Raw genomic sequence first — 15971 nt, forward strand, 5'->3', positions numbered from 1 at the left:
GTTATTGAGCAAATCCTTTGCCTTAGAAGAAATCCACGTATTCATTTACTGTTTCTTTGGGTTGCCCAGATGTTGCTGTACAGATACGACAGTGTGAAAACATAGCCACCCAGAATTATGCCACTCTCATGGAGTTGTATTAATGGGATGATGAGGCCTGAAAATTGGCTACAGATCACTGGCCTCTTTGAGGAGGAAGGCCTTTCAGTAAGGGGTACACAGGAGAATGTAAAAGAAACAGTACAGACAGGGAGCCTAGGAGGTTCTCTGCCTAGCTCCTGGTTAGCTGAGGATGCTGCTCACTCACTGGACAAGAGCTGGAAATAAAAATGGACATTCTTTAGGATTGAAAAGCGTGGAAACTCCACTGGAAAAAGAAATTGGTGGGGGTCTTGTCACAGCTTGGGAATACCTGTGGTATAGCAGGGACAGCCTACAGCAATGCAGCGCATATGGACAAATGGTTTGGGCATTCTGTTTATTTGTTTTAATTAGTTATATGACAGTAGAATTCACTTTGATTAATTAAGAATACTCACAAGTAGTTGGCTAAGTTGTGCTCTTGTAATGTGTGTGTCTCAAAACCATGAGGAGTTGTGTCAAAGTAGTCATTGCCAATGCCACAGATGAAACATTTAGTCTGTGAAAAGTAACAGAAAAGGCAGTTATAGGAAGAAGGCTGGTCTGTTGAACAATGCTGTTCTCTTTAGTGCTTTTGGCTATTAGTCATTTACTGCACAGTGCTATCTGCCTAGCTCCTGGTTGGCTGAGGATGCTGCTCACTCCAACCATGGGACAGTGGAGGAAGCAGCAGTGTGGCAGGCTGGGGGAAGGTACACAGGGGAGAAATGCCCAGAAGTGTGGTAGATGGGCACAGAGCAGGCACCAGACAATCATAAAACCATTTATGGTTTTGCCCAGGGCTGACCCTAACTAATAGCCAGATCTTTTCTTAAAAAAAATTGCTATGGGAATATAAAAATAGGGTTGGAATGAGTAGTTAGAGCATTACCTCCATATCTTCTCGTACTTGTTCCTGCTGGTCTCTGAGTTCTCCAAAAGCATCAATAATAAGACCTGGAATTTTAAAACAAAGACCTAGCATCTTAATCTGCATAGTGATCTTGAGGGAGTGGCAGAGTCCATTTATCAAAGTGCTGCCTCCCTGCTGACCATTTCTCGCTGATGCTGTCATCTCCTTGCTCCTCGAAACTCTCCTCTCCACCACCCCCTCCTTCTCCTGTTGTGCTTGGCCATTTGTTTCAGTCTTTGGGATGGGCTTTTCCACTTCTGCTGGCCCCTCGGACCTGGATGTGTACCAGGGTCTTTGCTTCTGGGCCCTTAACACCTGCATATTGCACAGGATGACTCAAACTAAATTAATCTTCTTTTTCCAATTCCTGACAAGCTATTGACAAATATTACTACTTCTTATCCACCCCCCCAAAAGATGATTAAAAACCCTTCACATTCCCACAGCTCCTATCTGTTTCTTCCCCATCTCAAGAGGACAAAGACCCAGGCAAGACTAGTCACAGATCTCCAGGCAGAAGTAGTGATGAGGCTATAATTCAGAGTAGGGAGTCTGCTCGGGATTTTCAAGTTTCTTGTAACAGTGACTGGGTGAAATTTGACTTTATGTAATCAAGGCCTCAAAAGAGTAAATGCTCCAAATTTACTAAATTAACCGGTGAATGAATTCACAAACTTCTTTATAAAACAATTAGGTCATAGATGCAAAAAAGCAAAAAAAAAACTCGATTCGTTAAATTTTGTTCATACTTAATATAACAGGCAACATACCTTGAATGATGGCCAGCAAGATGACAATGACGAAGAAGAAAAAGGTAATGTCAAAGACAATGCGGTACATTTCATAAGGATCACCAGCAGGGTCTTCAATTTCATCACCAATGCCGCCCCCTGCTCTCACTCCCACATACATGTGGAAAAGGTAGCACTAGGGAAGAAAAATGGTGGTGATTAAAGCAAAAGCTTTAGTTTCCTGCGTGAGTGTGATTAGATCAGAGTGGCAGCCCTGACCAAGAGCCAGGGACTCTGCAGTGATAGCAGTGTCCCTGGCTGCTAACTGCTGTCTCCTATACCATCTGATCAGTTTATTATCTACAACGATAGAAAAATTGATATTTCATTTAAATGCACTGCTGGGGATTGAACTCAAAGCTTTGTGCATACTGGGCAAGCACCCTACCACTGAACTATATTCCCAGCCTTTTTTGGTTAAACAGTTTTGAACTACTTGATACATACAACAGAATTAATTAAAGGTACTTATGAGGGCTTAAATATATCTTATAAGTATGGCATATGCCAGATGATAGTTTTCCCTCAATGAATTTTAAGAGTGCCATCCTGGTGTTCAGGTTTGCTGTAAACTCTTGAGAAAAGCTTCCTTCTGCTTCTCCTGGTACACTTGGTAGGGATTTCTGCAGAATCTTAGATACAAGTTGAATATCCCTAATCAGAAATCCAGAATGCTCCAAAATAAAAGTGTGAGTACTATCATGACACCACAAATGGAAAATTTCACCCTTGACCTCATATGACAGGACAAAATGTAGGCACAGCAAGTGTGGTATAAAAATCATCCTCAGACTGCGTGTAGGTTTGGGAATGTAGCTAAGTGGGCAAGTGGTCCCAACTTCAATCCCTGGTGCCCCCCCCACCCCCCCAAAAAAAAAGTCAGTTCTGGTCCCCTGCCTTTTGGATAAGGGATGCTCAACATGTAAGACTTGCTGCTTCTGCATGTTTGATCAAGTGTAGGCCTTTGGGCACTGGCTCACCACCATCTTTCCTCCTGAATGGGTGGGTTAAACTCACAGGGTAAAGGCAGCTGAAAATGGGGTACCACTCCCTGTGCTCTGGTGCCTAGTATTGCCATCTCGTGAGGGCAGTTGGCTCAGGGCATAAGGAGAGTTTTTAGCCAAAAAAGTTACTGATTTTATAGAGAAATGCACACAGACCAGGGTAGTTCACTACCACCTGTCCCCGACACGTTCTTTTGTTGAAATCAGGTTATGGTGTATGTGATAGTGGGTCACCCTACGCTGTTCCTCCCACCAGGGCCTGGCCTTTCAGGACCCCCATTTGTTCCTGCTGGTGTCATGTTCTTCAGCCTTTAGGTGGCTGTTCTGAAAGAACTCCACTGGTTGGAATGAATCAGATGCATTTCTTGGGGACTTTGCTCCTCATTCTCAAGCACCAGAATCAAAGCTTGACTTCCATGCAATTTAGGTGCAGGTCCATTCTCAAGGCTGTCTCATCTTTACCTTGGAGAGTCGAGATGAACAGTGGCCCCACTGTGGCATGCTTTTCTTTCCAAGACACTTATTCCCTGGGAATGAAAGCTGTTTCCCTCCTCTCTTCCCAGGGCATCCCTTTCTAGTCCCTCCTCCTCCACAGCGCTCAGTTCTTCAGGCCCCCATGTGACTGCACGGCGCAGGCTCTTACCGTCATCATGTCATCACACTTCATATCAGGCTCATCGTCATCTTCACTTTTGTTGTAGAACTTGCGGAAGAAGTTGAAAGCCACCACGGTATAGAGGTAAACCACCACGGCCAGGAGACCAACAGTCAGAACCAACTGGAGAGGAGAAGACAGATGAGGAGAAGGTGGGGGCGCTCTGCCTCCAGAGCTTCATGGGAGACTCCAGCTCAGAGGAAGTGTGAGGCAGCAGGGAGAAGAGAGGTGGAGGGGCCATGCTCTATGCACGGAAGGAAAGACCGACCCCAGGGAAGAGGCTTAGTGGGAGAACAAACTGTCCATACCTGGGGATACAACTGAATTTGGAGATAGAGCCTTTGAAGAGGTTATTTAGTTATATAAAGAGGCCGAGAGGGGGCACAGGGACAAGTGTGAAATTGCAGCTGGGGGCAGCTGTCCACAAGCTAAGGAACGAGGCTTGAGGGGAAACCAACCCTGTTAGCTTCTTGATATTAGACTTCCAGCCTCCAGAACCTGGAGACAAAAAGTTCTGTCATTGATCTGTAATTCTGTTATGGCATCCCTAGGATATAAGGATTCAGCCACATGAATGCGGATAGGGGCCTCTACCATGGCCTAAGACTGAGCTGGAGATAGGAGGATGAACAAGATCAAATCTTTGCCTAAAAGGAGTTACGCTAAAGGGAATGGGCACGAGCACCAATAGAAAGACCAAAACAGATGTGCTCAGCAGCCTCTTGAGGGGTGAAGAGTCGAACTCTGTACTGCAGACCTCACAGAAAGTAGTTGGTTTAGGAAAAAAAGAACTTGGACTTCCTACCATAGAAAAGCAAAGGGCTCAAATCTAAGCTCAGCCACTTAGTCATGGCTATATGGTCTTGGTTAAAATATAGCCTCTGAGCCTTAATTCTCTTATTGGTAAAGTGACCATAAGATCTACCTTATAAGATAGTTGTGAGACTGTCACAGACCTGTGACTTGGCACAAGCATGGTGAGTTTACAGATGTGAGAAGGTATGTCTCATGCATAATTAATTGTTCTTAAGTGTTAAACAATTTGAATCTGTAGACAAGAAGCCCTTGCATGACTTTAATATGGCTATTTTCAGTCTGTTCAATTCCCAGATGAACCATATATATACATATGCATACTATATATGTAGAAAGATGTGTCCCTAATTAAGAACAAATATACAGACATCAAAAGCAGCAAGTAGGCATATATAGATAGAACCCTCCCTGCAAAGCTAACTCCCAGGGAATATATCAAAGCCTAAAAAAATCCTTTCAACACCAATTCTGATATTTCCATCCATTACCTTGCTTTAAGTGTAAAGAGTCTCCTAAATCAAGGTCTTGTGCCTCTCGCAATTTTGTAAAGGTAGTTCAAGTATTTGGCCAACAAAGGTGCGTTATGTGCTATCACACATTTCTTCCTGTCACATACTGTGTACTACTTGTTATTTTTTTCCTATCCATTCTGTTCCAAATCAGTATAAACCCAATACCTGTTTGCCATTGTGGGTTACAGATGACAGAATAGTCCTCAAGGTCTTGAAGCCCATTGCAATATCCAATAGATGAGCAGCAAAGAAGAAGTTGTTGTAGTGACCCAGGACTGACATGGTAGTGTACCAGGCAAGGTAGAGAAAGGACTGTGGAAATGAAAGAAAATTAGCATTTGTACTGCTTGGTGTGCTCATTAAGCTGTCCCCCCCACACTCCCTCATTTGAGATGACAGTGAGGATAGAGGGGATCACAGTGCTATAGTACTATAAGCCCAATGACTGCCAGGGAAGCCCCAGCTGCCCTCACTGTTGTACGAGGAAGAGTCCCCTGGCACCTCTGAGGCTGTCAGTTCCTGACCATTTCTGGGCAGGATGGTTCATAGCTTTTCCCTTGAGGTATCCAAAGACATCTCTGAACCTGGGGCAAAGAATCTTGTTTTTCCAGGTGTGATACTTACATTGTCAGTAAAAACAACCCCCAGTTTCCAGATATGGTACTTCATGTCGATGGAACTCAGCCTAAAGAGGAGCAAATAATTTCATAACGTAAGAATGTCAAGATTTAGTTAAGTGTTTAATAACCTAAATATAGCTCTGAACTTTATCAAGTAATATGGGTTCCCTAGAGACAGAATAGTTGAGTCATATATCCTGAAATCTTAATTAGTCTTTCTCTTGCAGCTCTATTGGGCATAAAAACTGCTTGGTCTCATTTTTTAAAACAGTGCTCTCCCAGTACATTAGAACTTAGGTCAGAGCCTGGGAGAGCAAAGAATGGTTGCAGTTTTCCCTCCAGCACACTGGAGAGGAATGCAAACACAAAGGCTCTATTGAACCATTTTGGATTTTAACACCTAAGCTCTTTACCAGGATACCAGAGAAGCCGCCTCTGCTTTGGTCTCTTCCACTGGGCTAAAGTCAAGGGCATTTTTGTCCAAACCCAGGAGTTCAGCGATGCGCTCTGCCCCGTAGAGATCTCCATACTTGTTGATCACCTAAAGCAAAAAAAGCTAGGTGAACTGGGGCTGCAGGCCACCCTCCATGTTTTCTCTAGCTCCCCATCTTCTGAGCTTTGCTACATTTTGAGTTCTTCCAAGGGGTGGATTTAAGACATGAGTCAAAATGCAATGGGGATGGGGTAAGCCCTGAGAAAAAGGAAGTGATAATGCTCCTTAAGAAAAACTGCTTTTTATGCTGGAATTTTTTTTTTTTTTTTTTTGTACTGGGGATTTAGCCCAGGGGTACTTTACCATGGAGTTATAGCCCCAGCCCTTTGAATTACTTTTAAAATTTTGAGATAGGATCTCACTAAGTTGCTTGGGGACTTGCTAAATTGCTGAGGTTGACCTCAAATTAAGATCCTCCTATTTCAGCCTCCCAAGCCACTGGATTTACAGATGTGTGCCATTGCATCTGGCATCTTTTTAAAGGGGAGAGAAAAGTCTTAATTTGGAGGGGGGAAGGGAACTATTTAAAGCAGATAAGTATGAGAAGCCAAACACCTACAGACGTGCATATACAATCCGTCCTGTGACTTATTCTTGAGATGCCATCTTAAAACTAACACTACGTTTATTCATGTCTGTATATATGGAGAACTTAACATACTACATTTCTTTATAATCATCATGGACTTTGTCCCCATTGAAAAGGCATACCTTTCTCTTCACAAACTTGTCCCAGTAGTTATTAGGAAAAGATCTGAAAAATAAAATGAAAAAGGCAGATTCTTAACATCAAGGCAGGTACATCAAGAAACTCACCAGTCTGAGTGTCTGGGCCTGTGATCTTTTTATTTCCGTCCTGCTCACTGAAGAATCCAAGGTGATTGAAGTTAGAGTCATCATAGATCTCCTGATTTATGATTCCACTACTTTATATTGACTTCTGAAGCGCTTGGAAAGCTGCTCTCCATTTTCTATCTCACAATTGTGATTAAGAACCAGGCATCTTGATGACTAGCCAGAAGGAATTTTTTAAAAACTTTCCCAGCACGCACACCTGGCCCTGTTGCTCCCAGGTTCCTGGCTGCCCACCCATGCATCCCTGGTTCCCTCTGAGCCCCAGAATGTCTCCTGTACCACCACTACTGTTCCCTGCAGGCAGAAGTCTACATACCTATTTTTCTCCTCTGTGTACTGGGGGAATTTAAACCATGAGCTCCATTCCCAGCCCTGTGTATTTCTGATTTTGAGACCATGGCCAGCCTCAGAAACTGATTGAGGCCCTAACTTGTGATCCTCCTTCCCCGCCTCCTGAGTCACTGGAATTACAGGCATGCACCATTGGGCCTGGCCAGAACTAAAACCTAGTAGGAAACATGTGTTCCATTCAATGAGTTGCTGTGTCAGAAAAGGGTAGGTAGTAGGGATGCAGGATGTGATGGAATATATATAGACAAGGTTCCTAGTTTTGTGGTTTCCAGACTGGGACTTGCCTTTGGTTAATTTATATACAGTTTTTCTTAACAAGTGTGCACTTCTACTCTATTTTCCATTCCCACACAAGTCTGGTAGCCCCTGCTTTCATAGGTCCCTGTCTCCTATAGAAGTGGTTCCTTGTTTTGTACCAGCCCCATCCTCCCCAGAGAGGAGATCTTCCTTCTGCCTGTAGTTTGTACCAGCTCTGCTGTAAATAGTTTCTTATTAGAGTCAAGAAAGAACTGCCAGCTTCAGGTATGTTGACCAAAACTATTCGATTTCCCCCCATGCATTGTACTTAAACTCTAAAATAAAATACGTAGAAATTAAGCCACACCAATACCTCCTTTCTGTTAAATCCCTTATACAAATAGACTGATACAATTCTTCCTTGGTCTGAGCATTTTGAATTTCTTATCCCTTGACTAGGGACAGGAAGCGCCTTGAAGGTAGAACATATTTTTACTCTATAACATTCCTTAAAAAATAGACTTTCAGAAGGGAAATGCATGAATAATGTATTTGCATATGAATGGAAAAAATATAAGATGTTCATCCTCTTTTGTAATCGGGGAAATGTACACACCTACCAGATCAGCAAAATTATCTTACAACAATAAGGGCTGGCAAAGAGGAAGAGAAGTAGAAACTCTTGATATAGCCAGTTACTGTGGCACACACCTGTAATCTCAATGACTACGGAGGCTGAGGCAGGAGGATCTCAAGTTCAAAGCCAGCCTCAGCAATTTAACAAGGCTCTCAGCACTTAGTGAGACCCTGTCCTCATTATAGAAAATACAAAGGGCTGGGGATACAGCTCAGTGGTTACCCTGGGTTCAATCCCTGCTGAAAACAAAACCCTCTTGATAAGTACCATTTAGAATGTACATTAGAATAAACATTTCACATATCCTAGTATTTAGCAAATTCCCCACCTGGTTCTATCCTACAGGGAAACGCTTGGACTTGTGCTTCAGATATAGGAATGGTCATTGTAGCACTGTTTCTAAGATCCACAAACTGGAAACAATCGAAACATTGCACTGCCAGATGCACAAGTCATACACTCACATGTTGGAAATAAACAGCTATACACGTTAATGTAGTGAGCTCCACGAACATAATGCTGAACAGAAGATTCAAGTGATAGTATAATTTCTATAGTAGTATGATTCCATTTATATAAAGTTCAAGAGAATTAAAGCAGTACATTTAAAGACAAATACCTAAGTGAACACTATAAAGCAGGCGAGTGAATGTAAGAATCAACTTCATTAACTAGTACTGGATATTAGAAAAGAAGTTAGCAGGAAGGAGGGGGGAGTTAGGAGTATAAGATCAGGGACAAAAACAGGCTTTCAGCAATATTCTATTTTTTTCAACTTTGGAACTCATTTAAATGCACATTTACATGTCCTTATATGTGTTTAACAATATAAAAATAAAGCAAGCCAGCTCAGAGTGGATAACGTGTAATAGAGTGCAACAGGGTGTCTGTGCTGGGGCGATGGAACTAATGTTATATAGCACAATGGGGCCACCTTAGTCCACAGTCAATTACACATTTCAAAAGAACTAGGGAAAGTTTGAAGGATGTTAATTACTGATTTGATCAGTATAGATTGTACACATGTATCAAATTATAACACTATACCCCACAAATAAGTATAAATATCAATTAAAATTGTTTATATTTTAAGGAGAGCCTTTTTAAAATTAGTTAATTGAACAAAGTATCATGTACTATGACATTTTTGTTAAAAAAAAAAGTCACTCTAAAAAATTTAAAGCATGCATTATTCTGAGTACTTAAGCCACTTGAAAAATATCCTTGTTGGGAAATTTTGGTATACTTGTCTCATTAAAATAATTTCTAGAAACTGGACTGCACTTTTACTGAGATATTAAAGCCATATCACCTTGTACCACAGACTTACACATTACTAAGAATTATAGAAAGCTTACTTTAAAATTAATAGTATAACACTTAGTGGTTTTTCTTAGGAGACTGGCAAGGATCTGCAGGCAGGGAAAGACTTCAGATTTGCACTGCTCAGTTTTTAAGTTTTTCTAAGAAAATAGCTTTCCCTTTGTAGAGACCATTTTACCTTTAGACACCCACCTCTCAATTTGCTTGATTGTCTTTAGATGAGAAGCAGTTTTCTTCCCCTGGGGTCAGGGTTATGTTTCCAAATATTTAAGCATATCTTAAATATTTTAATTGGCAGGGCTAAGAGTTCCAGCAGTCACCTGTGTTTACTTTCACGACAATAATTTATCTTGCAACTCTCCTTTTCATAACGGAATGTACTGGCATTCGAGCATGCCATTTGCTATTGTGATGGCTATTTTTTTGAACAGGTAGAAAACAGTTTGATGCCTGTACCAAGCATTTGACATGTGTTCATTAATCCTCCCAAGACTGTAGGAGGTGGTATCCTCAATTCCTCTATTGCTGAAGAGGAAACTGAGGTTTAGAAGGGTTGATTACCTTGCCCAAGCTCATAGTCCTCTAAATTGTAGAGCTGACGTCTGCTTCAAGAATTGGTGCTCTCCCCATTACAGTACCATGTGCACACCAGGAAGCAAGGCTCGCCTCTGCAGACCTCCTCAGATTGCCTGTTTGAACTGCCCCGCAATACTATGCAGGGAGGAAGTCTGTTACCAAACAGCTGTCAGTTTAAAGAGATTTCAGAGAGGATACATCACAGGACAGCCGTGTCACTGGGGGGCTCTGGAGAAGCTCAGCTGGATCTCCAGATCCTTGTCCAGTTAAGTCTTGGAAGTATATGACTCAAATGTGGAAACCTAGTTTGATACCAGATTAATCCAATATTAATCAAACAAGCTCAGTACCTCCTGATAATCTCTTCTCTCATTAAATTTACAGAGATATACACCAGTGTTTGAGGGGAAGTAGGCTACTTTTTTGAATAGGCAAGGAAGAAGTCCCAGAAACCAAAGTCAGGCTTATGTTAATCAGTCTCAAAGGTTGGCGAAGCATTAGATTTACAACAGAGATTTGTATTGCTCTGGGAGTGGGGGTGGAAGGACACTTACGGTGTGTTGATTACCAAGCGGTCCCACTGCCCCTTGATGTCATCTTCAGATGGTTGTTCAGTGATATACAAACCATCAAACTCCAGCTTTCTGGCAATTTCTTTTTCCCTTTTGAATACCACCAAAGGGACCTGGGAATGGGGGGACAGTCATTAGAGAAGGTTTTATGATTAAAAGCACCTGCTTCCAGACATTCATCACAAAATTAACCTTCCAACTTCAGGGCACTAAATTTATGCTGGGGTTCTTAGGGCACCTTGACAAAAGCCAAATCTCAGTCCTTTCACTACTCTACCTGCCCCTCCAAAAGCTAATCTACTTTGGTCCACTCTTTAAGGTTTCAGTTAAATAATTGATAATACAAACTGGGCATCTCTGCCCATCCTAGTGAGAAGGTAATTTTTAGATGAGACCTAGGAATAATACTCCTAGACTTGGTGTCGAACCAAGACTTAGAAAGGACAACAAACTATTCTAGAATAGATTGGTCAGCCACAGAAATATGTTGATGTGTTCCAACGCCCTTCAAAGGCTAGGGTCATATTCATCTTATGCCTTTAGAATAGAAGTTTTCTTCCCATAAAGAGCTCCTGCCAGGTAGTAGAACACACGTTTCTTCCTATCGTTCCCCACGGTTCTCTTTATCTGCAGGGGATACATTCTAAGACCCCCAGGAAAAGCCTGGAATCACACTCTGTATATCCTATGTCTTTTCCTATATGTACAAACACAAATTTGATACCTTTTTTTTTAAAAAAAATCTGAAGTACTTATTACACTGTGGCTATAATTTTTGCAGTTTGATATATGACAGCAGCAAAACTAACACATTTCTTTTTTCTTCTTCACACTTTAATGAATAGAAATTTGTTCTTACTCTAGATCTAAGCAGTCTCAGAATTTATTTAGGGCTTTTTTTTGTGTGTGTGTGTAGAACTGTCACCTTTTCACTTAAAATAAAAACTTCATGGCTTCTCTTTGGCATAGCTGAATTGCCAGTATTAAGTAAAATAAGGGTTATTTGAACATAAGCAATGTGATGTCTTGAGAGTCAATCTGATCATTGAAAGGGCTACTGGTGACTAACAGGTAGGTAGTATATACAGTGTGGATTCACTGGACAGAGGGAAGATTCATATTTCATGGGACACAATGGGATTATGTGAGATTTCATCATACTACTCAGAATGGCAACAGTTTGAAACTTACGAATTGGTTATTTCTGGAATTTTCCATTTAATATTTTTGGACCACACTTGACTGAGGGTAACTGAAACTATGGATGAGGAGGAATACCATATTTATAACTTCAATTTTAGACTAGATAGTGTAGCATGGCTATAAAGTCCTACCACCAAGGGGAAACTCAAAAAGGGATAGGAGAGTAATTCACTGGCCTTAACTAAGTACACGTACTTCAAATAAGGGACAGAGTTAGTGAGGTCAGAGAATACTGCTGAAATACCAAGAAATGAGAAGTCAAAATAGCCAGAGCTGCTCTAGTGGGAAAAAAAAATTGATCCTGGGCTTCTCAAGCATTTGGGACAACCCTGAGATCTTAAATTCAGAACTTTCTTCCAAAATTCTCTAAACTTCTGCAGGTGCCCCCCCCCCACTGCTCCTTTATTTCCAACACAAAAGGACAAAATTTACATAACAATTTATAGAGAGTGAACTCTTGCTTCCTTCCTTTTGAAAGCAACAAAGGGCACTGAGGAAGACTAATGTTAGGGAGGTGGCAAAGCCTAAAGATAGGGTTACTGGGGTGAGGAGCCAATGAGGGCTGTTAGTTAATGAATGGTTGGTGTGGGATAAGAGAAATTTATTCTTACTCTAGATCTAAGCAATCTAGATCTAGATAGGAGCATTCTAATTTCTGCTTTGAAATGACTCCACATATTCCCCTCTAGTCTTCTAGGAGTGTGTATGCCCTTGTAAGTAGTCCTTCTGTTAGTCACTATATAGTGTTTCTTCTTGATTTCTCTAGCTCTAGATTTCTAACCACCAAACAGTAGCTAACACATCTAGCATTGTGATTACTCTTTCACGTATTAATTCACTAAATTCCTCAGACCTTTAGATGTTATAATGATACTCATTGTCACAGAGAAGTAAACAGAGAACTAGGGAAGTTAGCTGGCAGACTGTGAGTCCCAGTCAGGCAGCCTGACTTTAGAGCCCTTGCTTTCATAGACAATGTGGCATCCTTAGTGGCCCAGGGTACGGTCTTTGCAGCAGGGTAGTTGGACTTCCAACATGATACTATAGTTTACCAGGGGGAGAAAGGGCCTTGAGGATAGGAATAAATTTCCTGGACTCCAAGATGGCTTGGTGTATAGCCAAGGAGACTTAAGAAAAATGTAATGAGAATCAAGTCATGAGAAATGTAATGAGGAAAAAAAAATTATGCTGAAATAGCAATGAACTTAGAATAGCAAAAATTGAATGATTGGTGTAATTGTAGTAGTATCTAAGGACAGCCCCAGAACTATGGTTCCTGGTGTGCATGCCCCAGTGTAGCCACTCCATGCAACAACGAATCTGGGCTGGCCATGTGAGTTGCTTTAACCAAGAGAATATGATGGAAACAAAACTAGCTCTGAGCCATAGCTCTGGGCCTAAATCTTAATGGCTAACACTTCCACTTTTGTGCTCTGTTTGGAAACCCTAAGTTATGCATGTAAGAAGTCCGGCTACCCTGCTAGAGAAGAAACCACATGGAGGGAGTCTACACAGAGTGGGAGAGGCTCTAGCTACATTATCAGAGCCCAGCCTTCCAGCTGTTCCCCAGCAGGGCAATGTGCCATCTTGGCCTTTCTCATGCAAATGAGCTCCCAGATGGCTGCAGATTCAGCCCCTTCATTGGAGCAGAGGAGTGGCTAAATGTGCCCAGTCAGCCCACAAGTCAGGAGAGAGAAAATAGTTGTTCTTTAAACCACTAAGTTTTGGGGTCATTTGTTATGTAGCAATAGATCATAACTAAAACAGTAACACATCATTGATGTTTATTCTCATATCTTCTCATTAGGATAGAGCCATTCAAGATATTTTTAGTTAATTAACATATTTTAGTACTAGGGATGGAACCCAAGATCTCATGCAAGGTAGGCAAATAGTTTACCCCAGCCCTAAAAAGTTAACTTTATAAAAATTCAAACATTAATTCAAAGATCAGAAGAATCTCTCATGACTAGTTTCATCTGTGACTTACCTTGATGACTCTAAAGCTATGGATCCAACAAGAAGTGTCTGAAATGGGACTCCCAGCACAAGACTTTTCAAACTTGGGTGTGCATACAAATCACCTGGTAGATTCTGATTTAAAAGGCCTAAGGTGGAGCCTGTGATTCTGTGGTTCATTGTAGCTACCCAGTGAGGTCAGTGCTGATGCTGCATGAGCCTTACTCTATTAGCAAAGTCTTAGAGGACAAAGGGCCAGCTGGGCTCAGAAATGACACTTCTTCCTCAAGGAGTCAGATTAGACTCAAGAGTGACAGGCAGCTCACCTTCAGGCAGTAATAGCCCACCACACAGACTAGAGAGATGATGGTGTGGACAACAGCAAGGGCCCGCAGTGTTGGTGCCATATACCCAGTGCTTTCCTGCAGGACAAAGAACACCATCGCTTCTTCCTCTTCCTCATCATTAAAGGAATTCCACAGGTTTGCCACATCCTCGGTTTCTTCCTCTAATGGTTCTTCAGTGACCTGACCCAAGACACATGCTCACTTATAAACATCAGAAGAAGCCTCAGCCACTGGGCTTTCCCTACAACATGTCATTAGTATAACTTGTACAAATAGTGCTGACTCAACATTACTTGATGAATAAATGAAGCTTTTAGATAACTCATTACTAGGAATCTCCCAGTATCTTGAATAATTGCAAATAAAAATTAAGGAGATAAAACCTATCTTTTTAAAAGAAAGCTAAATAAATAAATAAATGTAGGGGCCTTTTACTATATATACTATACCTCTGGGCCATAAGAGGTTATCAGGTGGCCTGAGAGGAGGCTGAGACATCAATGCATGTAAGCACAAACAGGCATGCACACTTGCTCATGCACATGTATACGTTTCCTGCAATTCCATTTACATCATGGCTTCAGATGCCACTCTTAACAGAAATGACACTCAGATCTACACCTTTGAGGTTTCTGTCCTGTGACTCTGACTGCCTGATGGCTATTTCTACCTGCATGGCCACCAGGAGTCACCTCAACCTCAGTATGTTAAAACCAAGCTACGTATCCTAAGATAGAATTCTGTTCTCCTTCTGTGGGCAACAGGGAGCCATGGATTTGTCAAGTAGAAGGTTGATGAGGATAAAACAGTGTTTCATGAAAATTACATTGGTGATTTTAAATAGGAAAGGAGATAGGCAAGAGATAGAAAAGCCAGTTACAGACTATACCAAGAATCTAGGATCAGTAATTCATTCCCTTAACAATTATCACATGCCTACAATATGCAAGACCTATTCACCAATTGTTCAAAATCTTCATTTATCCTGACTGGTACCTTTCTTTTCAACTCCTGCTAATTCTTCTTTCATAATAGTTTTAAGATATGGGCCAACTCTAATGGCTCTATTATTTATCAAGGAAAGAACTATATTTGTTATTAAATTTTTATATACACCATAGTTCCTAATATAGGGTCTAGCTCAATAAATATTTGAAGATTGAGTTAAATAATGACTACAACAAGCCTGAACTATTGAAATAGTGCCCTAACTTGCTCCCCTTGCCAGCAGTCTCTATTCTATGCTTTTTAGAATTCAAAATCTTAGAAACTTCCTTAAATATTAGAATTTTTGCTGTCATCAAGAGCATGAGTTCTGTTATAGTTCCCCCAAAATACATAGTACATTTAGTTTACAACATATTTAGCAAGTAACCCCTGAATGAAGTGTCACCTTATAAAAAAGCAGGATGAAGTTGATAGCGAAGGCTACAAACAGAGCAAGGAACCTCAGGTTGTAGAAATTCCTGGCCAGGTAGTGCTGCAAAGAGAAGAACAGGCAGAAATCGAAGAGCTCTGGGAGGGAAAGAGAACTTTCCTGCCTCACACAAGAGATCTGCTCTGGTTAATTTATGTGGGTAACTACTCTGTGGTTACCATTCTTTTAGGATAATCTTTGGTTACTACTCTTTTAGGTCAATCCTGCACTTCTTAACAGTGACATGAATTATTTGAGGAACCAGAAATGTTGGTTTAAAAAAACTGCTTAGAATAATGTTCAAAAGAACCCTCCTGTCCTGGCTCATCCCTCAGAGGACCAAATGCCTAACATGCCACAACAGAGGATCACCTGCTATGCAAGTACTGTATGTGTTTTCATGATCACTCCATATAGGAAGTAGTTGATTTGGAAATTATGAGTGATCTTTGCCCACAGAAGACCCCTGATGCTCCCTCCACCCCCTTAGTGCAGTCAGACTGTGGTCCAGAGTACTTGTGCCTTTGTAAGTGATAGCTCCAGGAACCTCCTTCACGGGCATTATTCCAA

At 41.3% G+C, this 15971-nt stretch overlaps 1 protein-coding gene across 1 annotated transcript in view; it reads right to left on the reverse strand.

The window, feature by feature from the left end:
- The window catches only part of Ryr3 (ryanodine receptor 3), a 360681-nt gene that overhangs the window by 2840 nt on the left and 341870 nt on the right, over positions 1-15971 (reverse strand). The window contains exons 92-102 of the mRNA XM_071607412.1: positions 15378-15464; positions 13964-14164; positions 10458-10588; positions 6636-6678; positions 5845-5972; positions 5436-5496; positions 4977-5123; positions 3472-3606; positions 1804-1960; positions 1013-1077; positions 540-640 (exon numbers count right to left, since the gene is read on the reverse strand). Of these exons, the coding sequence (XP_071463513.1) occupies positions 540-640; positions 1013-1077; positions 1804-1960; positions 3472-3606; positions 4977-5123; positions 5436-5496; positions 5845-5972; positions 6636-6678; positions 10458-10588; positions 13964-14164; positions 15378-15464 (1256 nt within the window). The remainder of the gene's footprint in view (positions 1-539; positions 641-1012; positions 1078-1803; positions 1961-3471; positions 3607-4976; positions 5124-5435; positions 5497-5844; positions 5973-6635; positions 6679-10457; positions 10589-13963; positions 14165-15377; positions 15465-15971) is intronic.

Source organism: Marmota flaviventris, chromosome 2 (genome assembly GCF_047511675.1).
Source record: "Marmota flaviventris isolate mMarFla1 chromosome 2, mMarFla1.hap1, whole genome shotgun sequence".
In the NCBI taxonomy this organism is placed as follows: Eukaryota; Metazoa; Chordata; class Mammalia; order Rodentia; family Sciuridae; genus Marmota; species Marmota flaviventris.